Below are 24592 nucleotides of genomic sequence, written 5' to 3'. Positions count from 1 at the left end.
TACAAGCTCAGTAGACTGCACGGGAGCGATGTGGGACTTCAGGTCACAACACACCCCCCCCATCGTGAATCGTGCTGATAACGTGTTATAAACAGCCCAATCGATATTGTCCGCTTTGGGCTTCAGGCCTGCACGGTTTTGTTTCTCTCACGAAAACGCGTCAATTGGGTAAAGGGCTTCTGGCCCCTGTTTATATACAAGCTAAGTAGACTGCACGGGAGCGATGTGGGACTTCAGGTCACAACACACCCCCCCATCGCGAATCGTGCTGATAACGTGTTATAAACAGCCCAATCGATATTGTCTGCTTTGGGCTTCAGGCCCGCACGGTTTTGTTTCTCTTATGAAAACGCGTCAATTGGGTAAAGGGCTTCTGGCCCCTATTTATATACAAGCTCAGTAGACTGCACGGGAGCGATGTGGGACTTCAGGTCACAACACACCCCCCCCATCGCGAATCGTGCTGATAACGTGTTATAAACAGCCCAATCGATATTATCCGCTTTGGGCTTCAGGCCCGCACGGTTTTGTTTCTCTCACGAAAACGCGTCAATTGAGTTAAGGGCTTCTGGCCCCTGTTTATATACAAGCTTAGTAGACTGCACGGGAGCGATGTGGGACTTCAGGTCACAACACACCCCCCCATCGCGAATTGTGCTGATAACGTGTTATAAACAGCCCAATCGATATTGTTCGCTTTGGGCTTCAAGCCCGCACGGTTTTGTTTCTCTTATGAAAATGCGTCAATTGAGTTAAGGGCTTCTAGCCCCTGTTTATATACAAGCTCAGTAGACTGCACGGGAGCGATGTGGGACTTTAGGTCACAACACACCCCCTCATCGCGAATCGTGCTGATAACGTATTATAAACAACCCAATCGATATTGTCCGCTTTGGGCTTCAAGCCCGCACGGTTTTGTTTCTCTTATGAAAACGCGTCAATTGGGTAAAGGGCTTCTGGCCCCTGTTTATATACAAGCTCAGTAGACTGCACGGGAGCGATGTGGGACTTCAGGTCACCAATCGATATTGTCCGCTTTGGGCTTCAGGCCCGCACGGTTTTGTTTCTCTTATGAAAACGCGTCAATTGAGTTAAGGGCTTCTGGCCCCTGTTTATATACAAGCTTAGTAGACTGCACGGGAGCGATGTGGGACTTGAGGTCACAACACACCCCCCATCGCGAATCGTGCTGATAACGTGTTATAAACAGCTCAATCGATATTGTCCGCTTTGGGCTTCAGGCCCGCACGGTTTTGTTTCTCTTATGAAAATGCGTCAATTGGGTAAAGGGCTTCTGGCCCCTGTTTATATACAAGCTCAGTAGACTGCACGGGAGCGATGTGGGACTTCAGGTCACAACACACCCCCCCATCGCGAATCGTGCTGATAACGTGTTATAAACAGCCCAATCGATATTGTTCGCTTTGGGCTTCAAGCCCGCACGGTTTTGTTTCTCTTATGAAAATGCGTCAATTGAGTTAAGGGCTTCTAGCCCCTGTTTATATACAAGCTCAGTAGACTGCACGGGAGCGATGTGGGACTTTAGGTCACAACACACCCCCTCATCGCGAATCGTGCTGATAACGTATTATAAACAACCCAATCGATATTGTCCGCTTTGGGCTTCAAGCCCGCACGGTTTTGTTTCTCTTATGAAAACGCGTCAATTGGGTAAAGGGCTTCTGGCCCCTGTTTATATACAAGCTCAGTAGACTGCACGGGAGCGATGTGGGACTTCAGGTCACCAATCGATATTGTCCGCTTTGGGCTTCAGGCCCGCACGGTTTTGTTTCTCTTATGAAAACGCGTCAATTGAGTTAAGGGCTTCTGGCCCCTGTTTATATACAAGCTTAGTAGACTGCACGGGAGCGATGTGGGACTTGAGGTCACAACACACCCCCCATCGCGAATCGTGCTGATAACGTGTTATAAACAGCTCAATCGATATTGTCCGCTTTGGGCTTCAGGCCCGCACGGTTTTGTTTCTCTTATGAAAATGCGTCAATTGGGTAAAGGGCTTCTGGCCCCTGTTTATATACAAGCTCAGTAGACTGCACGGGAGCGATGTGGGACTTCAGGTCACAACACACCCCCCCATCGTGAATCGTGCTGATAACGTGTTATAAACAGCCCAATCGATATTGTCCGCTTTGGGCTTCAGGCCCGCACGGTTTTGTTTCTCTTATGAAAATGCGTCAATTGAGTTAAGGGCTTCTGCCCCCTGTTTATATACAAGCTCAGTAGACTGTACGGGAGCGATGTGGGACTTTAGGTCACAACACACCCCCCCATCGCGAATCGTGCTGATAACGTGTTATAAACAGCCCAATCGATATTGTCCGCTTTGGGCTTCAGGCCCGCACGGTTTTGTTTCTCTTATGAAAATGCGTCAATTGAGTTAAGGGCTTCTGGCCCCTGTTTATATACAAGCTCAGTAGACTGCACGGGAGCGATGTGGGACTTCAGGTCACAACATTCAGGACCTATATATTATATTTTCTTCCTGGTTTATAAACAATCCAAAGCAGGCAGACGGAAGCAGAATTTTACAGTGTGAATGCGTAGACTTGACTAAAGAGAACTATGCAAGAGATACCGACGTGAGGGAAGACTACAATTACTAAAAACAAGTAGTAAATAGCCGGGTGGGGCAGTTGCAGACTGCAGATAGTGTTTACGACTCGTAGGAGAGAAATCTTAAAAAAAAATAAAAATAAAAAACGCCAGCTAACCAGTTGGTTTAAACACATTCTCAGACTTATTCTCCAGGCCCAGAGAATGCGATCCAATTTTTTGACACAGTTTACAACAGCCTCGAAATGAAAATTATGTATAAGTATGGGGTTTAAAGGGTAATTTCCTTTAACTTAGCAACGAAGCAACTTATCCGATCAAGTTATTAAGCTTTTTCCGCTTCTACGGGGATTACAGAAGCGCGAAGGAGAAGTGAGAAAAGAGAGAGAGAAGGAGAGAAGTGAAAGAAGAGAAGAAAGGAGAAACAAGAAAAGGGAAAAGACAGAGAAAGAAGAAGGAGGAGAGGAAATTGATGGAAAAATAGGAATAGGATATTCAATTTTTATTCAATTAACAGTTTAAATTTGAAGATTTCCAAAATTCTAATTGTGTTGCTTTGAATTGGTGCAAACAGGTGAGAAAGGAGGAAGAAGATTCGTAGGGAACTTCAACACCGATTTTGGGTCTAGTCGAATCTGTGAGTGGGAACAAAATTTTTTACCTATAATTAGTTTATGCGAATTTTATAGTCTTTATTCTGAATCTTTGAAGATGGTGATATAGATTTTGGCGAAAATCTCTCATAGAAGTAAATAGTTTTTTATATGCATGTTATAAATTTTGGTTGTGGGTAACGATAAAATTGAAAGCCACTTAAATTCAATATCCTGTATTATTGTAGATTCTAAATATTAATGAAATTGATGTTGTATGTGTGACTAGAAAGCCGAAGTTATGAAATTTTATTGTAGTTTAACTGAAATTTTTGAATTTTTAAGTTATTGATATTTTTTAGAATTTGTGTGATGGAATTTTTTTTAGAACTTATGTAAATATTGAAAGGCTGGAGGCTTAACTAAACGTATTCTTTTGTTTTGAAATGGAAATCAAGATGTTTTGTGTGTAATTATAGTAAGGTTAAAGGCTTATACATGATATTATAATTAGTTTTTTAAAATAATTTTACAGGATACGTCTTAGCCTATTAAATCTTATAAGAGCATTAATATGTTATAAAATTAGTGGATTAAAATGGTTCCTGTTAGAGTGAGTCATATTCTACTTCGATCAAATCTCTTTAATTATTCTTTGATATCTGCAACAGATCCTGTGTCTAAAGCACAGTGTATTTCTACAACCCCGAGAGTTCTCCACTTCTTAATCATGTAAGTACTTGAACGGACTTGTATATTGATAAAAATATTGCCAGACAGTTAGTTGTATCGGGCTAGAATCTTTCTATCAAATTTCTTGCTCATATTTTTTAATTATTATACATTTGGATATATAGCATTATGAATTTATCATTTCTAAATCACTTCTATTTTAATCAGGTCTCAAGCCTTGGAATTAGGTGAAGTTATAGTAGAGCCACTTTCCCCGGAAGATAGAGATCTAGGAGATGAAAGTACTTCAGTTTCAACGATTTCTCAAAGAGATCCACCTTCTGGTTTTGAAATTCAATGGCCTATTAGAGATAGAAAATCACCACAACCTAATGATGGAAGGCTTGCTAGATTCTTTTATAATATGAAGTCAATCGTTTTACCAGAGAACATTTATGCAGAGTGGCATTTTCTGGTCCTGAGATGGATGGTAAATATTTTGGGTTCTATCTACTTATACATGCTGGTGGTGAACGATGATAAAATGTGCCTTCAATTGAACAAGGAAATTGGAACTACGGTTATTGTTTGTCAAATGCTATTTGATTTTTACTATATGGCCGTAGTAATTATCAAACTGCGAATTGATTTACGCTCGGAGCCAGGGAAAAGGAAATATTTGTGGCTCAGCTTCCTCGTTGACCTTTTATGCATTCTTCCAGTCGTACAGGTAAAACAGTTTTAGGCTGCTAAATTTTCTTTCAGTATCTCAGCATACAGGGTTTAGATCATGTGGCTTAAAATTTATACTGCATGTAAGTTATCTTTTATAATTTAACAATGTTGTATATGCAAAATAATCATATGATTAAATATTATTTTATTCTTAATTTAAAATCATTCAATTATATAATAAAACATCTATTAATTTTATATACTTAAAATACACATAATTTGATTATGCCTAATTATATGACGTGAAGATATTGAGTTTATATTAAAAGAAATTATCTTAATTTCCCTCGTCTAACACCATTGGGATTGAAGAAAATGAATGAGTCAGAAATATTAGTATTAAAACATTAACTATTCTAACAGTTACACTCCCGTCACACTTAGATAGATGGTTCAAAGTTCGTTAAAATAATATACTTTTCCAAGTTTTCATTCGTAGAATATTTTTGTTTTCTTTAAGTCACAGATGAATATTACTTGTGGGCTCTGAATGGTCCAGGTGCTGCTGATTTTGCATTTCAATGAACAATGGACAGGAATGAACTTTATCTTGGTATTCGACCTCTTTCTTATCCAATATGCGCTGAGGATAATCCGAATGTATCCACTGAGACTTGGACCGAGAACTGTAGCAAACAACCGAGGTCATTACCCTGGGATACTGATGTTGGAAGCGGGAAGTTTTGCTGTATGTTATCTGCAAGCTGCTATTGTAAGTTAAATCAATTAAACCTTCTATTCATTGATTAATTTACACCTTCCTCTTTTCTATAATGCTTTACAAATTGGTTTTAGAACACTGGAGGCAGATCAAGCAAATAATATTTGTAATCATAATTTATTTTTAGTTTTGTATTTTGTTATGTTAGTTAAGCAGTAGTTAAACATGCTTTCTGTTATTAGCTAGTCAATTAGTTTTGCCACATCAGCATTAGTATTTCGTTTCTTCTGTGTATAACTGGAACAACAGCTCTTTACTAAATACAAGCTTCAGTTTTCAGCTTATCTCTTCTCTCTCTGTTTTTTTTTAAGTTCATCTATACATTAGTTTTAATTATATTTTCTAACATGTTTTCCCTTGTCTACAAACATCATAATAGGAGGTAGCATGCAGTACATATGATAAGATAGTTGGGGAAGGATCCGTGAAGTCTTGTTTTAATTTGTCTAAAGTACATATAGTCAGATTGTTGGGAAGAATCCATGATACCTTCTTTATATTTTGTCAGAAGATAGAAGACAGCCTGTATATTGATCCTAGCTAGTCTAATATTGTTATGCACCATTTGAAAAATCTCAATATACAACTATTCAAATATTTCTTCTATCTTTTGTTGACTTAAAATGTATTTCTATTGGTTTCTAGATAACCGGGCTGCGTCAGATATCTTCGAACCAGCGTAGTGGCTATACAAATGCTCTTGCTGTTTAGTGGCAGGCCTAAATTGAGAGACCACAAACTTCAAGTCATCAGCCTTGAGAACAAAAGGCTTCAACATCAGAGAGGGCTCTGACTGTTCTTGTTGAGATGGGGAGGTCGTTGGAGGACTGAAGATTCATTGCCCAGGAGATGAGTACATCTCCAATTGTAGAAGCCTGCTGTTCCTCCATCTGTTGCCACGCTTGAAAGCTTGCCTTGCATGACGAACATCATCTCGTCAACCGGGTCGCCTTCCCGAAAGAAGTAACTGTGCTCTGTCTATAGCATCGGCTTCAGTAGGTCGAACAAGTCGTTCAGACGGAAGTCAGTCATGCTTTCAAACAGCGGTACCTTCCACACATCCAAGTTGAGCAAAAAAAAAAAAAAAAATTTATAATGAAAATTCAGTTCAATAACGATAAAGAGCGCATTAGTGGTTTTGGGTCTGTCCCACATGTCAGGAGCACATGTAATATGAGGGTAATTTTAATAGGCTAGTTTATAGGCCGGAAGACACCAATAGTGTCTAACAGAAGGGTGGCCTTAAGTAAAATCTAATGCAACGTTGAGTTTGGCTTCATTACGATGAGTTGAAGTTTAAACTCAAATTAGACAAATTCTTCTCAAATCAATTGAATTGGTATTGATAAAAAAAAAAAAATCTTGTTTTTGCATATTTGAGTAAATTTATGAATTTGGTGAGTCAAATACCTTTCAAACTCAATTTCAATCTTAAAAACAAAACTATGTAGACTTAAGCTTATCCAAACCAAACTTGTTTTGAGCTCTTAAACACCCTTAAGTTTAAGTTTAATAATCATGAACTTGAGCAACGAATTTAAAACACAAATTTAAGCTATAAATTCAAGCCCTAATAAGGCTTTGTGAATTCTAGACTCATTGATATTAAAAGCCAACACTTAACTTTTTTAATTTTCGGCATACCATTTTGTATATACATCTTTGTCCTCTACATAAAAATGGTTTTATTTTACCACAAATATAGGAATGTTTTTCCTAATCTACCCCTCCATCAACTGTTATCGTTTGATTTGATAAGAATAATACTTTCAGGACCTATATATTATAGTTTCTTCCTCGCTTATAAACAATCCAAAAGAGGGAGACGGAAGCAGAATTTTATGGTGTGAATGCGTAGACTTGACCAAAGAAAACTATGCAGGAGATATCGACGTGAGGGGAGACTACAATGACTAAAAACCAGTAGTAAATAGCCCAGTGGGGCAGTTGGAAACTGCAGATAGTGTTTACGACGACTAAAAGAGAAAACTTTTAAAATAAAACACCAACTAACCAGTTGATTAAAAAACAGTCTCAGACTCATTCTCCGGGCCCAGAGAATGCGATCAAATCTTTTGACACAGCTTACAGCAGCCTTGAATTCATGATTAATTCTATTTGCATAGCTTGAGTGACTCAGATTCTACTTCGATCAAACCTCTCTAATTATTCTTTGAAGAAGTTTAGTGCTGATATCTGCAACAGATCCTGTGTCTGAAAGAGTTCTCCACGTTTTAATCATGTAAGTACTTGAACGGACTTGTACAATGTTAAAATATTGCTAGACAGTTAGATGTAGGACAAAAATCTTTCTGCCAAATTTCTTGCTATTATTTATTATTATTTGCTATGGGTGGATATGGATATGGATATATAGCGTCATGAATTTATCATTTCTAAACTACTTCTATTTTGATCAGGTCTCTGGCTTTGAATATAGGTGAAGGTACAGCAGGGCAACTTACCCGGGAACATAGAGATCTAAGAGATGGAACTAGTTCATTTTCAACAAGTTTTCAAAGAGGTCCACCTTCTGGTTTTGAAATTCAAGGGATTAGTAGAAATAGACCACAATCTTCAAATATATAATCCCCATTTCTGTTTTTTGTTTAAGATGAAGTCAATCCTTTTAGGACAGAGAAGTGAAGGAGAGTTGTATCGTATGTTCCTGCCATTTCTGGGATACTATTTAGCTTCTAACCAGTTATACATGCTGGTGGTGAATGATGACAAAAAGTGCCTTGAATTGAACAGGTCAAATAGTACTGTGTATATTGCTTCGAAAATACTACTTGATTTTCACTCTGTAGCGCACGTAATTTTCTATCTGTATGTTGATTTACGCTCGAAGGCAATGAAAAAGATATATTTGTGGCTCATCTTCCTCGTTGACCTTTTATGTGTTCTTCCAGTCGCACAGGTAAGACGGCTTTAGGCTGATTTTTTTTTTTTAAAGTATCTCAGCATATAGGATTTAGATTATGTGACCTAAAATTTTGTACTAAATGTGAGTTATCTTTTTTAATTTTATAACGTGAAGATATTGAGTTCATCTTTAAAGAAATTATCTTTAATTTTCCTCTTCTAACACCATTGGATTGAAGAAAATAAATGAACATTACTTATGGGCTCTGACTGTTCCATTCCAGGTGCCGCTGATTTTGTATATCAATGGAAAAATCACAAGAATGAACTTGACGCTGGTGTACGACCTCAGTCTTATCCAATATACGCTGATGATATTCCGAATGCATCCACTGAGATTTATAATAGGAACTGTACCAAACAACCGCAGTGATTATTTTGGGATACTATTGTTCGTATTGGAAACTTTTGCTTCTTGTTATATGCAAGTTGCTTCTGTAAGTTAAACCTTCTATTTATTGATATATTAATTTGAATAATACTGCATACACACATTTTGAGTATACAAAATAAATACATATATAAGATATTATCATGTGATTAATTTGTCTACGGTACATATAATAAGATTGTTGGAAAGAATCCATGATGCCTTCTTTATAATTTATCTACACTCTTATAAGATTTAGTGTTGCATTATAGAATAAAAGCATTTTAAATGTTGTATTTGAAAATAATGTTCGTCTGTAGTCATTGATGAGAATAATCTCCATATACAACTAGCTATTCAAATGTTTCTTCTATCTTCTGTTGACTTATAATTAAAAAGTTAAAATGTATTTCTATTGGTTTCTAGATAATTGGAGCTTTGTGGTATTATTTTGCCATAAAAAGACTGACTGCATGCTGGGGGGAAGCTTGCATAAATCACACTACTGGATGTGGTTCCTTTTACTGTCATGATGGATTAGCAAACAGCACATTTCTAAATGAGTTTTGCCCTACAAAGACACTCAATACTACGATCTACGATTTTGGAATATTCTTCGATGCTCTTCAGTCTGGTATTGTGGATGTTACAACCAGCCATACAAAGAGGGCAATGTATAGTCTTCGATGGGGTCTGCAAAATCTCAGGTTTGTATATAATTACCATACTTATCTTGTCTCTGCCTGCTCAAAATTCTAAAATGCATTAAGAGTATCAAGTCACTCACATAATTAACAAATAAATTTATGTAATATATGTATTTGTTGATGAGATTTTTTGGTCACTAACCAAAGTATGTAATTCCAAGTCTTCTGCAAGTTAAGCTATAATAGTAGTGATTAAGCTAGTAAAACTTTGATATCTACTAAGATATTAAAAAATAAAACAAAAAGAAAAAAATAAAAGAGACAATAAAATTTTTATGTGGTTCAGCCAGCATATAATATAATAATTAGTTGAAATTACGAGTCATTTAAAAGGGATATGTATGAGAGGGTGTTTATAATGATATGCTAGATATCTTTTCTGTCTTTTTATGAGTCACCTCTTTTTTTTCATATTGATTCTTTATATTTATAAAATTTGAAAGGAAAAATTATATTTTAATAAAAATATATAGAAATTCTTAATTTAAATATGATTTAAATACATATTCATATTATAATTCAACTAATCAGAGAACATTTATAATAACGAAATTATCCTCATTGGGAAGGAGGGAAATCCTTTTGAAGATACTTTGTAGATTTAGTTCTATGCAAGGTTTGTTCTTGACCACAAGATGGAAGGTCTATCTATGTTGTGTGCTCCTAGGTAAATGATATATAGGAGATGTGCCTAAGCACTGGTGTTGTAGTTAGTCACGGATCGCGGTTGCTTGGATTGGTCTATTGTAACAATGCTCCTCCTCAGGGAGATATTGTACACGCAGGAAAACACCGTGCAATTACATTAATTTCTAATATATTTCAAATATTGTCAAAATTATGAAAAAAAAAAAACTATATGGCATTAGATAGTGCTAAGGGTGGATTTGAGTTAAATTGGTTCGGTTTAAATAAGTTAAACTCGAGTTAGAACTCCAATTTATTTAACGTTTGACTTGTTTGTTTCTTTAGTAAATACTATTCAGTGTTCTATAATACTATTCATCGCAACGACCATTTTCTGGTGACATTGTATACTATCTCAAACAAACTCAAATTGACTTAAGTTGAGCTTGAACCAACATTGGGGCTTAACTCGGCTTGATTTGATTTGATTCGATTTAAATCTATCTTTACTCTGCGCATAAATGACATGTTATTTCATATGGAACAGACTTTTACACCCTTTTAATTTTCACAATTTGAGGATATGTTGGCCTGTTACAACTTATGGGATAAATGATTGACAAATTCATGCAAATCCAATTATTTGCAGTGCTTTGGGTCAGGGCCTCCAAACAAGTACGGAGTTATGGGAAAACATGTTCGTTTCATTAATTAGCTGCCTCGGTGCATTATATCTAGTCTGCCTTATTGGGCTATTCCAGGTTTGTGTACATAAATATGTACAAATTATTAATGGGTTTAGCATAACTTGACTGATATTAATTTTAATCTGATGCAAATGTTGTATGATAATGAAATTAGACATCTCGTTTATTAGCTTTGCTGTCTCCTTTTTTAAACACTTAAGCTTCAGAAAAACAAGAGAGTGAATATTAGACATATGATAATGATAATATAATAATTATTACCTGGTGGTAGTATAGATTTTCTCCTGGTCCAAATTTGTTTATGCCTAACATGATGCAGAATTGATTTCTTTGATCTGTGGTTTTTGTAAAACAGTGTATAGTAGACTTTGTATGGAGAGGATTATTCAAGATGAGATTGAAGAATCAAAAGATTAAGCAATGGCTGCCCTTCAGAAGGATCTCCGAGAATCTCCAAAAGCAGATTAATGAACACCCGCCAAACAATTGGGAACCGATTAATGGTGTAAATGTAGAAAATTTGCTCAATAATCTTTCCAAGGACCTCAAAGGAGACATAAAACGCGAACTCTGCTTAGACCTTCTAAAAAAAGTGAGCTTCCTTCTTCTCTGCTTAGACCCATATGCGTATATTGGCTGGTTATATTCTCATCCTTAAATTTAAATGTGTCCAGGTGGATGAGTTTGAGAACTGGAATGAGATAACTTTGTATGAGCTATGTGATTGTTTGAGGGCAGCTTTCTATGATAAGCGGACTCGCATTGTTCGGGAGGGAGACCCAATAGATGAGATGATCTTTGTGCTGCAAGGCAAATTATGGACCTACAGCTCCAGTGGCACAGCAACTACCCATCAGAGTGAAAATGATCTTTTTGAAGAGGGTGGTTTCTTTGGGGGAGAACTCGCTGCTTGGGCTAGAGATGATGCTTCACCATCCAACCTCCCCATCTCAACCAGAACCCTTCAGGCGGTTACCGATGTCGAAGTCTTTGTTCTTATGGCCTATGACTTGAGAAAAATATTCATAGCGCATCATCAGGAGCATGTTTCAGGCAATGTTTCTCTCGTTTCATCTGATCAGCAGCAAAGAGAGCCTGAGATCACTGTAGAAGAACAATAAATTGGTAAGGTGTCTGCTATGCATTTCGAAAGCGTGAAGGCAACCAGAATATATATATATATATATATATATGCATGTTTAATGTTGCTTTAGCGTTAGGCAATTTCCTCCAGTTAAAGTCGCTTTATTAGTTTTGCACCAGAAATCCATGAAGATTTCCTTTTGATATCTTGCTTTATGACATGGGGTTTGTATTATTTTGCAATCTAATTTGTAAAATGGCCCATAAAATCATGACCAGTTATGTTATGTTATGGGCCATGTCATGGGCCTTCATATCCTGTGGGCTAGTTCGGTCAATCAAGATCTACATTTTACAGGCCTTGCTAGAACATGGCTCGTAACATATCAAGTTTTACTGTATTTGGCCCAGCATGAGATGTCTAGCTTTGGGCATAAATCTACAGGAACAAATTCTGAATGTTATATATGGCTGAAAATAACTTTTTATAGTAATCAAATTACTAAAAATAAAAAAATAATATATTTTTTATGGTAAAATAGAAAATTGTTAATCCAGTAATGAGATGTTAAACTAACACCATTTTTTTTTAAACCTATTGCACTAAGTAAGAAAAAACACTAAGACATAAGTTAAAGAGTTTAATATATATTTACAACACATTGTCACTCAAGCTGTTTCTTATGGACCATATCACCAAATTCAATTTCATTTAGTATATATCACTGCTATATTTTTTATGGTAAAAATAAAAAATAAATAATCCAGAACCCATTAGAAGAGGAAACTGACATATGCATTTATATTCTTTACAGATTAAGTAATATTATCTGCACTCTTATAAATTAAAAATCTTGACTTACATAATACAACTCAATAAATTAGAAAGACACATGAGATAGATACATTTATGGATTTGGATCCTCATACCTCTAATTCATTAACAAGAGTTTTGTACATATGACTCAGCCTAGTATCTCCAAATCAAAAGAGGCAACACACAGCAGACACTACTCTGACATCAGAAGGCAACTAAGGTGACCAAAGCTGAAAGCACATTTGAGAACACCAGACCACGGCCACAACAGAAAAGCAGCATCCCAGATTTAGCAATTTGAGAGCAGAATAACAGAACCATAGGAATAACAACTAAGGAACATCACTGGAACTTAAACAGGAAGCCAAGCAAAGACAGCGTGCACTCAATAAATTAGAAAGACACATGAGATACGTTTATGGATTTGGATCCTCATCCCTCTAATTCATTAGCAACAGTTCTGTACACGACTCAGCCTAGAATCTTCAAAAGAGGCAACACACAGCAGACACTACTCCCAGAAGGACTCCTAACATCAGAGCATTGGCAGGCAACTGGGGTGAGTAAAGCTGAAAGCACATTTGAAACACCAGACCACGGCCAGAACAGAAAAGCACTATATAACCGCATTAATTTCTAATATATTTCAAATATTGTCAAAATTATGGGGGAAAAAACAATATATGACATTATATTAGTACATATCACTGCTATATTTTTTATGTTAAAAATGAAAAATAAATAATCCTATCCATTAGAAGATGAAACTGACATGTGCATTTACATCCTTTACAGATTAAGTAACATTATTGTAAGTAAAGTTAGAGGTATGAGGATCCAAATCCAGAAACAAGGATTCATCAGAAGGGCTTGCATGTGAACGAGACGAATTTTCCACTAGGCTTAAACCATTCATCTTGCAAATGCAACCGAATCTCTTCTTCGTCCAGGAGAGCTTCTCCAAGCTTCCTTCTCTTATATTTGTGCCAAGCCTTCGGTGTCAACTGGGCTGCGTCAGATCTCTTCGGGCAAGCGTAGTAGCTATACAAATGCTCTTGTTGTTTAGTGGCAGGCCTGAATTGGGAGACCACAAACTTCAATTCATCAGCCTTGAAAACAAAAGGTTCTACGTCAGTGAGGGCTCTGACTGTTCTTGTTGAGATCGGGGAGGTCATTGGAGGACTGAAGATTCAGTGCCTAACATAGTGAGCATGGTAGAAACCTGCTCTTCCACTGTCGGTTGCCACGTTTAAAATTCTTGATTCAGTTCCACCTGAATTCACAATATTTGAGCAGCTAAGTGTTACGGAATTAGATATGAAGTAGATACCTAGTGTCGTTTAGCTGCAACCACAATTAATGAAAAAGGATAAAATTCCTTGAAATGAACATAAAAATCATTGTAAATCCAATGATGGCAAAGGTCACAAAATGTCATAATAATAAAATCCATCATCTTAACATAAGGTAAAGTGTCGGTGATAACATTTTCTTTTTAGAAAATAATGTAATACTTTGACAGAATATTTTCTCAAGTTGGCAAGTTGCATCAAATAAATGTGTGGACCAACTTAGTATGTACAGTGGAGGGCACCAACTCCAAGAATGAGTTTACTCTCCTCTTGGATCTTAGGTAGCATCCAGGGCAGTGAAAATGAAAAAAGGTAGACAGATTAGTAAGGAAAGATGACTCCTCGAACTTTGTAATTTTATTTTGGGAGGTGGAGTATTTCTCACCTAAATTTTAATTTAATTTTAAAAACCATATCTATAATAACTAAAAAATTTAAATATTTATTTATAAATTATAAATTATTTAAAATTTTAATTATAAATAAAAATAAAATTATTATTTTATTTCTAAATTTTAAAACTTTAAAATTTTATTATTTTCCTCCGCGAATATAAAGCATAATGACAAGTAGGGAAATTGTAGGGAAATTGCAACAATAAACAAACTTTGTACGCATAGTGGAGGGCACCAAATCCAAGAAATAGCATCCAAGGCGGTGAAAATGAAAAAGGATGAATAGACTAGTAAGGATGACTCCTTCAACTTTGTAATTTTATTTTGGGAGGAGGGGTATTTCTCATTTATATTTTAATTTAATTTTAAAAATTATATTTATAATAAACAAAAAATTTAAATATTTATTTATAAATTAATTATTATTTAAAATTTTAATTATAAATAAAAAAATTATTATTTTATTTCTAAATCTTAAAATTTTATTTTTTTTTAAATTTTAAAAATTAATATTTTACTTTATTTTAAAATTTAAAAAATTTAGATTTCACTTTTAAAAATACTAAAGATGAAAAATGAGGAGAGTGAACTTTTAAAATTTAATCATAAAAGATAATATTAATTTTATAAATTAAAAAAATATATAAAATTTTAAAATTTATAAGTAAAATAATAATTTTATTTTTAATTAAAAATTTTCGTTATCTAAATCTGATCCTGCACAATACAGCCAATTATTCAACTGTTATTTGAGTATTAAAAACTGGATTTTTTAAAAAAAAAAAGAAAGCTCTTTTAACTATCATTATTGCTATGCCCAGTTGATTCTAAACATCAATGACTGCATAAAAAGAAGAGAAACTTGGACGACTCGTCGCTTTGTGTCATCGACGTTGACATTGACAGTGGCTCCACACGTACAATTTCTCATCACTGCATATTTTAGCTTGTCAAATAAAGCAACTTGCCCAATAGAGTCATTAGGCTTTTCCTGCTTTTACGGAAATTACAGAAGCGCAGAGGAGAAGAGGGAGAAGAGAGAAAGGATTAAAAAAAAAAAAACAGTGAGGGAAAAGAAATAGAAAGAAGAAGACGAAGGAGCCGAGGAAATTGATAGAAAAATACGCATAAGGTATTCCATTTTTATTTAATTAACTGTTTAAAATTGGAGATTTTTAAAATTCTATCTACATTGCTTTGAATTGGTGTGAACAGGTGAGAAGAAAGAAAAATTCGTAGAAAATCCTAACACTGGTTTTGGATCTATTCAAATCTGTGAGTAAAAACAAAAACTTTTACTTATAATCAGTGTATGTAAATTTTATAGTCTTTACTTTAAATATTTGAAAATGGTAGTATAAATTTTAGTAAAAATCTCTTACAAAAATAAATAGTTTTTTATATGCATATTATGAATTGTGATTGTAAATAACGATATAGTGAAAAGACACTTAAATTCAATGTCGCTTATCATTGTAGATTCTAAATGTTAATGAAATTTATGTTGTTGATAATTAGCATTTCTATTTAAATATGATATTTTCCAAGCATATTTTATCACTTGTGTGACATTTGTTTGATTGAAATTTAATTTAGGATATTAAATATGCATAGAACTATTGACAATCTCGTTGTCGTGAGTATGTTATCAAATTAAAAATCTATAAATGGTTATAACTTGGTTCAATTATAATTGCAGTTTGAAAAATTTATTTTGGGAAATTTATAGTCATTTTTTTAGTAATAATAATAATATTATTATTATTATTTCAATATTAGTTCAAGTACGACGTTTCCCAAATAAAACCTTATTATTAGCAATAAATTATTTTACTTCAATGGTGATGGTTCAAATTCTTCTTAGAAATTAACCTCTGGTGTTTGTTAATAAATTAGGAATTGTTATATATTTCTTTTAGATATGCATTTAATTATTCTAAAATTGTGTTATAACTGTCTACTCACAGAACTTTCAACTCACATTTATAGAATTTTTTTCCTTTAGGACATCTTCAAGACTGTATCAAACAGTGACTTCACTCAAAGTTGTGCCACAATATAGCATCTTCAGTAGGTGTCTTATTTTACTTATCTGTCTAACTAAACTTATTCTCGTATTTTAAAATGAAAATCAAGATCTTTGGTGTGTAATTATAGTAAGGTTGAAGACTTATACATGATGTTATAATAAGTGTTAAATATGTTTTGTAGAAATATTTTTAAATAATTTTATAGGATGTGCCTTAGCCTATTAAGTCGTATAAGGATGTCAGTATGTTACAAGATTAGTTGGTTAAAACAGGCTTGTCAGGGTGAGTCATATTATACTTTTATCAAATCTTTCTAATTATTCTTTGATATCTGCAACAGATCCTGTGTCTGAAGCATAGTGTGTTTCTACAGGCCCAGGAGTTCTCCACTTTTTAATCATGTAAGTACTTGAACAGACTTGTATATTGTTAAAATATGGCCAGACAGTTAGTTGTATAGGATTGAAATCTTTCTATCAAATTTCTTGCTCATATTTTTTAATTATTATCCATAAGGATATATGGCGTCATGAGTTTATCATTTCTAAACTATTACTATTTTGATCAGGTCTCTAAACGTGGATATACATGAAGATACAGCAGAGCCACTTTCCCCGGAAAATAGAGATCTAAGGGATGAAACTAATTCATTTTCAACAAGTATTGAAATTCAAGGGCATAATGGATATAGAGAATCACCACAACCTAATGATGGAAAGCTTGCTAAATTCTTTTATAATATGGAGTCAATCGTTTTACGAAAGAACATTTACGCAGAGTGGCATTTTCTGGTCCTGAGATGGATCGTAAATATTTTGACTTCTAACTACTTACACATGCTGGTGGTGAACGATGGTAAAATGTGCCTTCAATTGAACAAGGAAATTAGTACTATGGTCATTGTTTGTCAAATGCTATTTGATTTTTACTATATGGCCTTAGTAATTATCAAATTGTGCATTGATTTACGCTCGAAGGCAAGGAAAAGGAAATATTTGTGGCTCATATTCCTCGTTGACCTTTTATGCGTTCTTCCAGTCGTACAGGTAAGATAGTTTTAGACTGCTAAATTTTCTTTCAGTATCTCAGCATACAGGGTTTAGATTATGTGACCTAAAGTTTTGTACTACATACAAGTTATCTTTTCTAATTTAACAATGTTACATGTGCATATTTTGAGCATATAAAATAATATATTCTTATATAATTAAATATTATTTTATTTTTAATTTAAAATCATTCAATCGCATGATTATATATAACTTATTTATTTTGTATATTCAAAATATATATACATAATTTTATTATTTTTAATTATATAACGTGAAGATATTGAGTTTATATTTAAAGAAGTTATCTTAATTTTCCTCTTTTAACACTATTGGGATTGAAGAAAATGAACACTTTTCCAAGTTTTCATTAGTAGAATATTTTTGTTTTCTTTCAGTCACAAATGGATATTACTTATGGGCTCTGAATGGTACAGGTGCTGCTGCTTTTGCATTTCAATGAACAATGGACAAGAGTGAACTTTATGTTGGTATTCGACCTCTTTCTTGTCCAATATGCGCTGAGGATAATCCGAATGTTTCCGCTGAGACTTGGAGCAAGAACTGTAGCAAACAACCCAACTGATTACTTTGGGATACTGATTTTGGAAGCGGGAAGTTTTCCTGTATGTTATTTGCAGGCTGCCACTGTAAGTTAAAATCGATTAAACCTTCTATTCATTGATTAATTTACACCTTCCTCTTTTCTATAATGCTTTACAAATTGGTTTTAAAACACTAGAGGCAGAATCTAACGTATCTATGCATTAGTTTTAATCATATTTTCTAACATGTTTTCCATGTTAGAGGTAGTATACAATACATATAATGAGATAGTTGAGGAAGGATCCATGACGTCTTGTTTTAATTTGTCTACAGTACATGTAGTAAGATTGTTGGGAAGAGTCCATGATACCTTCTTTATAATTTATCTACACTCTTATAAATTAAAAATCTTGACTTACATAATACAACTCAATAAATTAGAAAGACACATGAGATAGATACATTTATGGATTTGGATCCTCATACCTCTAATTCATTAACAAGAGTTTTGTACATATGACTCAGCCTAGTATCTCCAAATCAAAAGAGGCAACACACAGCAGACACTACTCTGACATCAGAAGGCAACTAGGGTGACCAAAGCTGAAAGCACATTTGAGAACACCAGACCACGGCCACAACAGAAAAGCAGCATCCCAGATTTAGCAATTTGAGAGCAGAATAACAGAACCATAGGAATAACAACTAAGGAACATCACTGGAACTTAAACAGGAAGCCAAGCAAAGACAGCGTGCACTCAATAAATTAGAAAGACACATGAGATACGTTTATGGATTTGGATCCTCATCCCTCTAATTCACTAGCAAGATTTCTGCACACGACTCAGCCTAGAATCTTCAAATCAAAAGAGGCAACACACAGCTGACACTACTCCCAGAAGGACTCCTAACATCAGACTATTGGAAGGCAACTATGGTGAGTAAAGCTGAAAGCACATTTGAAACACCAGACCACGGCCACAACAGAAAGCAGCATCCCGGATTTAGCAATTAGAGAGCAGATTAACAGTACCAAAGGGATAACAACTAAGGAACATCACTGGAACTTAAACAGGAAGCCAAGCAAAGACAGCGTGCACTCAATAAATTAGAAAGACACATGACAGACTCTAAAGTAAGCAGTTTTCGACAAAATAGTGAGGGAGACTCCAGCCTGCACTCACTTTGCATAACAATATTCGACCAGCTAGGATCAACTACACTATATTTTGTCAGAATATAGAAGATAGCCTATACATTGATCCTGGCTAGTCCAGTATTGTTATGCACCATTTAGAAAAATCTCAATATACAACTATTCAAATATTTCTTCTATCTTTTTTTGACTTAAAATGTATTTGGTTTCTAGACAATTGGAGCTTTGTGGTATTATTTTACCATAAAAAGACTGACTGCATGCTGGACGGAAGCTTGCATGGAACACGCTACTGGATCTGGTTCTTTTTACTGTCATGATGGATTAACCAACCACACATTTCTAAATGAGTTTTGCCCTGCAAATACACTCAATACTACAATCTACGATTTTGGAATATTCTTCGATGCTCTTCAGTCTGGTATTGTGAATGTTAGAACCAGCCACATCAAGAGGACAATGTATACTTTTCGATGGGCTCTGCAAAATCTCAGGTATGTATATAATTACCATACTTATCTTGTCTCTGCCTGTTCAAAATTCTAAAATGCATTAATAGTATCAAGTCCCTCACATAATTAACAAATAAATTTTAGTCATATGTATTTGTTGATGAGATTTTTTGTTACTAACCGAAATATGTAATTCCAAATCTTGTTCAAGTTAAGCTATGATAGCAACAATAAGGATAATAAAACTTTAATATCTACTATAATATCAAAAAAATAAAGTAAAAAAAAAAAAACTAAAAGTAGTTTAATTTGCCCACGATGTAGTAATTAGTTGAAATGACACAGTATTCTAAAAGGATTAGTATAAAAAAGTGTTTATAATGATTAATTAGATATCTTTTCTATATCTTTTTATGAGTTTTCTTTTTTCTTTCGTATTTATCATTTATATTTATAGGATTTAAGAAGAGATATTATATTTAAATAGAAATATATGAAAATTCTTAATTTAAATATGATTTTAGATATATATTCATATTATAATTCAACTAAAAATGAATATTTATAATAACAAAATTATCCTCCTTGCGAAGGAGGAAAATTCTTTTGAAGATAATTTGTAGATTTAGTGTTAAGCAAAGGTTTTCTCATTACCATGGAATGGAAGGTTTGTCTGTGTTGTGTCCTTAAGCATATAGGAAATGGCACATAGGAGATGTGCTTAAGCATTGGTGTTGTCTCTAGTCACAGGTTGTGGTTGCTTTGGATTGGTCCATTTTAATTATGCTCCTCCTCGGGGAGATATTTTGTATGTAGGAAAACACTATGTAACTGCATTAATTTCTAATATATTTCAAATATTGTCAAAATTATGGAGAAAAAAAAAAACTATATGACATTATATTAGTGTTGAGGGTGGATTCAAGCTGAGTCGGTTCAGTTTGAGCAAGTTGAACTCTAACAGGAGCTCCAACTCATTTGTTTCTCTAATAAATATCGTTTAGTGTTTTGTAATACTATTCACCTTAACAACAATCTTCCAGTGGTACTGTACACCATCTTGAATAAACTCGAGTTAACTATTATAAATTCGAGTTGTGCTTGAACCAACTTTGGGCTTAACTCGGCTCAATTGGATTCGATCCGATTTGAATCTATCCCTATTTAGTGCATGAATGAAGTGTTATTTCATTTGGAACAGACTTTTGCAACCTTTTAATTTTCTCAATTTGATGATTTGTACACTTGTTACAACTCATGGGATAAATGATTGACACATTCATTCAAATCCAATTATTTGCAGTGCTTTTGGTCAGGGCCTCCAACCAAGTCCGGAGTTATGGGAAAATCTTTTCGTCCTTCTTATTACCTGCTTCGGTGTATTGTTTCTTGTTTACCTTACTGGGCATTTCCAGGTTTGTGTATATATATGCCTAAGTTATTACATAAAATTATTAATGGGTTTAGCATAACTTGATTGATATTAATTTTAATATGATGCAAATGCTGTATGATAATGAAATTAGACATTTCTTTCATCAACTGTGCTCTCTTCTTTTTTAAACACTGAAGCTTCAGATAAACAAAGGAGTGAATATAGACATATGATAATGTTGATATAATAATTATTACCTCATGGTAGTATAGATTTTCTTCTGCATTAAACTTGTCAGTTTGTTTATGCCTAAGATGATGCAGAATTGATTTCTATGGACTGTGGTTTTTGTAAAACAGTCTACAGCTGACTATGCACGCAGAGGATTATTAAAGATGGAATTGAAGAATCAAAAGATAATGCAATGGCCGCCCTTCGGAAGGATCTCAGAGAATCTCCGAAAGCAGATTATGAAACACCCGCCAAACAATTGGGACCTGATCAACGGTGTAAATGTAGAAATTTTGTTCAATAATATTTCTGAGGGCCTCAAAGGCGACATAAAACGCGAACTCTGCTTAGACCTTCTAAAAAAAGTGAGCTTCCTTCTTCTCTGCTTAGAACCATCTGCATGCATATATTGACTATATTCTTATCCTTAATTTATAAATGTGTCCAGGTGGATGAGCTTAAAAACTGGAATGAGGAAACTTTGCCCGAGCTATGTGATTGTTTGAGGCCAGTTTTCTATAAAGGGGGGACTAGCATTGTTCGGGAGGGAGACCCCATTATTGGGATGATCTTTGTGCTGCAAGGCGACCTATGGACCTACAGCTCCAGTGGCACTGCAACTACTCATCAGAGGACTGATCATCACCCTAGTGAAAAAGATCTTTTTAAAGAGGGTGACTTCTTTGGAGGAGAACTCGTTGCTTGGGCTGGAGATGACGTTTCACCACCCAAACTCCCCATCTCAACCAGAACCCTTGAGGCCCGCACCAATGTCGATGCCTTTGTTCTTATGGCCTGTTACTTGGGAGAAATGTTCAAAAAGCACAATCAGGAGCATGGTTTGGACAATCCTTCTCCCGCTCCATCTGATCAGCAGCAAAGACAGCAAGGAGAGCCGGAGATCACTGCAGAAGAACAATAAATTGGTAAGGGGTTGAGTGTGTGTGTCTATATATATGTGTGTGTCTGTGTGCGTGTTTGTGTGAGAAATTGTTATTAAAGGCTATTTAGTCATTTAATATTTTTTATCCCTAGTTATATAAACCCATGATTATTTATTGATTATTATAATCTTTCTATAAGTCTGAGCATTCTACTCTGTTAAGGTTTCTTAAATCTCTTTATCCTCTTTGATCATGGTTTAAAGTTGCTTTAGTGCTAAGCAATTTCCTCCGGTATAACTTTAGGTTTATTAGTGAAATACATGAAGATTTACTCCAGACATCTTACTTTGTAGCATGGTGCTTGTAAGAACCTTGTGAGGGAAAAAATTTTCAAAATTTTTATAATAATTTTGTTCTATACATCATTTTGTGGGTCTTGCCTGCGTCTACATGAAGTGTGTCCTATTAAGTTCGAAGGTCAACATTGGTACAACATACAAAAATTAATTAAAAAATATATATTTATTTATTTATTTGTAGTCTAATCTATAAAAAAAATTATAAAAGTGTCATAAAAAATGGGTGGTGTCATAAATGTTGAGGTGTTATGGGTTAGTTTAGTTAATAAAAACCTATACTTTTACGGTTTTGATAGGACATAAGTCACTACACATCAAGTCTTATAGTTTAAATTTGGGTTTAACAATTAGCGCAACATGGTTACCTCTAGATACATGCAATCCAAGAGAATAAATTATAAATGTTATGTTTAGTTGAAAATAACCTTTTTAAAGTAGTCAAATCATTAAAAATAATTGAAAAAAACAATCTTTTTATAGTAAAAATAAAAAATTACTAAATGCATTTACAAGACCAAATTCAAATGCATTTAGTACATATCACTGCAATTTTTTATGGTAAAAATGGGAAATAAATAATCCTAGCCATCAGAAGATGAAACTGACATGTGCATTTACATTCTTTACAGATTAAGTGAAATTATAGTAAGTAAAATTAGAGGTATGAGGATCCAAATCCAGAAACAAGGATTCATCAGAAGAGCTTGCATGTGAACGAGACGAATTTCCTCTAGGCTTAAACCATTCATCTTGCAAATGCAACCCAATCTCTTCTTCCTGCAGAAGAGCTTCTTCAAGCTTCCTTCTTTTATATGCTTGCCAAGCTTTCTGTATCAACCGGGCTGCGTCAGATATCTTCGAACCAGCGTAGTAGCTATACAAATGCTCTTGCTGTTTAGTGGCAGGCCTAAATTGAGAGACCACAAACTTCAAGTCATCAGCCTTGAGAACAAAAGGCTTCAACATCAGAGAGGGCTCTGACTGTTCTTGTTGAGATGGGGAGGTCGTTGGAGGACTGAAGATTCATTGCCCAGGAGATGAGTACATCTCCAAAGCAGTCTCCGTCTCTGGCATAGTGAGCGTTGTAGAAGCCTGCTGTTCCTCCATCTGCTGCCACGCTTGAAAGCTTGCCTTTCATGACGAACAGCATCTCGTCAACTGGGTCGCCTTCCCTAACGAAGTAACTGTCCTCTGTGTATATCATCGCCTTCAGTAGGTCGCATAAGTCGTTCAGAAGGGATTCAGTCATGCTTTTAAACAGCGGTACCTTCCATACATCCAAGTGGAACAAAAAAAAAAAAAGAAAAAGAAATTAATAATGAAAATTCAGTTCAATAATGATAAAGAGCGCATTAGTGGTTTTGGGTCTGCACATGTAATATGAGGGTAATTTTAATAAGCTAGTTTATAGGCTGGAAAACACCAATAGTATCTTACAGAAGGGTGGTCTTAAGTAAAATCTAATACAACGTTTATTTTGGTTTCATCAAGATGAGTTGAAGTTTAAACTCGAATTGACAAACTTTTCTCAAATCAACTCAATTGATATTGATAAAAACAATCTTATTGTTGCTCATTTGAATAAATTTATGAATTTGGTAAGTCAAACACCTCTCAAACTCAATTTCAATCTCAAAAAACAAAACTATGTTGGCTTGAGCTTATTTAAACTAAACTTGTTTTGAGCTCCCTAACACCCCTAAGTTTGAGTTCAATAATCATGAACTTGAACAACGAAGTCAAAACACGAACTATGGATTCAAAATATGAATTCAAACCGAATCAAGTTAAACACCCATTGACTTAAATACGGTTCAGTTTCTCTTTCAATTTGAATTCGCTTAAAATTTGAATCGAATCGAGCTCCTCCCAGCTCAATTCATACCCATCCCTACTAAGAGAGATACAAAGCCCGGTTCCATTACAGTAACTCCATCCAAGAATCCACAGTAAAAATCTCATGCGAAGATCCACTCAGTGACATATTGCTCTTTTGAATAACTTTCTGTGAAGAGGATCAAACAGATACCTCATGGAATCTTGTGAAGAATGTCAAACCGATACTCTGATATATGAGAAGAAGGTTGTTGGATCATCCTCTCACCCCTTAGCTTTTCTCATGGGAAGACCCTGTAATGCCTAACAAGTACTTTTCCTAGAATAAGAAACGTACTCCCTTGAGCAAGTACAAGCCTAGTTCACTCTTGACTCTGCTTCTAAGGTCCTTGGGAA

The 24592-nt window shown here is 34.7% G+C and overlaps 3 protein-coding genes across 5 annotated transcripts; 2 read left to right on the top strand and 1 right to left on the bottom strand.

The window, feature by feature from the left end:
* The first annotated feature begins 3316 nt into the window (after positions 1-3316).
* LOC123225476 (cyclic nucleotide-gated ion channel 1-like) lies at positions 3317-23814 on the top strand. The gene is made up of 9 exons (XM_044649431.1): positions 3317-3339; positions 3831-3899; positions 4068-4569; positions 5074-5286; positions 19273-19553; positions 20815-20926; positions 21246-21482; positions 21566-22043; positions 22990-23814. Coding segments are annotated over exons 2-8 (1821 nt in total). The 5' UTR covers positions 3317-3339; positions 3831-3897; the 3' UTR covers positions 22040-22043; positions 22990-23814.
* On the top strand, positions 15235-18661 carry LOC123225477. 3 transcript variants are annotated; one of them, XM_044649432.1, is made up of 7 exons: positions 15235-15410; positions 15494-15553; positions 16284-16348; positions 16649-16709; positions 16877-17354; positions 17795-18007; positions 18429-18661. In XM_044649432.1, coding segments are annotated over exons 4-7 (765 nt in total). In that variant the 5' UTR covers positions 15235-15410; positions 15494-15553; positions 16284-16348; positions 16649-16707; the 3' UTR covers positions 18501-18661. The 3 variants fall into 3 exon arrangements, with proteins under 3 accessions (XP_044505367.1, XP_044505368.1, XP_044505370.1); XM_044649433.1 differs by lacking the exon at positions 16284-16348; XM_044649435.1 differs by lacking the exons at positions 15494-15553; positions 16284-16348.
* On the bottom strand, positions 22991-23609 carry LOC123225622 (cyclic nucleotide-gated ion channel 1-like). Its single transcript, XM_044649718.1, has 2 exons — positions 23406-23609; positions 22991-23302 (listed from the first exon to the last, which is right to left on the bottom strand). Exons 1-2 carry the CDS (start codon positions 23607-23609, stop codon positions 22991-22993), a joined length of 516 nt encoding a protein of 171 aa, XP_044505653.1.
* Positions 23815-24592: the final 778 nt, after the last annotated feature.

This window comes from Mangifera indica, chromosome 9, assembly GCF_011075055.1.
Source record: "Mangifera indica cultivar Alphonso chromosome 9, CATAS_Mindica_2.1, whole genome shotgun sequence".
Lineage (NCBI taxonomy): Eukaryota > Viridiplantae > Streptophyta > Magnoliopsida > Sapindales > Anacardiaceae > Mangifera > Mangifera indica.
Note: the sequence above shows the minus strand (reverse complement) of the source record. Positions and strands in the feature narration are given on the sequence as shown.

Bases quoted from the DNA above. Each gene is read 5' to 3' on its own strand.
- LOC123225476 (XM_044649431.1), top strand. The intron at 4,570-5,073 runs GTAAAACAGTTT...TGAATGGTCCAG, and splicing joins GCATTCTTCCAGTCGTACAG to GTGCTGCTGATTTTGCATTT. The intron at 20,927-21,245 runs GTTTGTGTATAT...TTTGTAAAACAG, and splicing joins ACCTTACTGGGCATTTCCAG to TCTACAGCTGACTATGCACG.
- LOC123225477 (XM_044649435.1), top strand. The intron at 17,355-17,794 runs GTAAGATAGTTT...TGAATGGTACAG, and splicing joins GCGTTCTTCCAGTCGTACAG to GTGCTGCTGCTTTTGCATTT. The intron at 18,008-18,428 runs GTAAGTTAAAAT...CATATGACTCAG, and splicing joins GTTATTTGCAGGCTGCCACT to CCTAGTATCTCCAAATCAAA.
- LOC123225622 (XM_044649718.1), bottom strand. From the start codon at position 23,609: ATGACTGAATCCCTTCTGAACGACTTATGCGACCTACTGAAGGCGATG. The intron at 23,303-23,405 runs GTACTCATCTCC...TTTGTTCTCAAG, and splicing joins ACGGAGACTGCTTTGGAGAT to GCTGATGACTTGAAGTTTGT.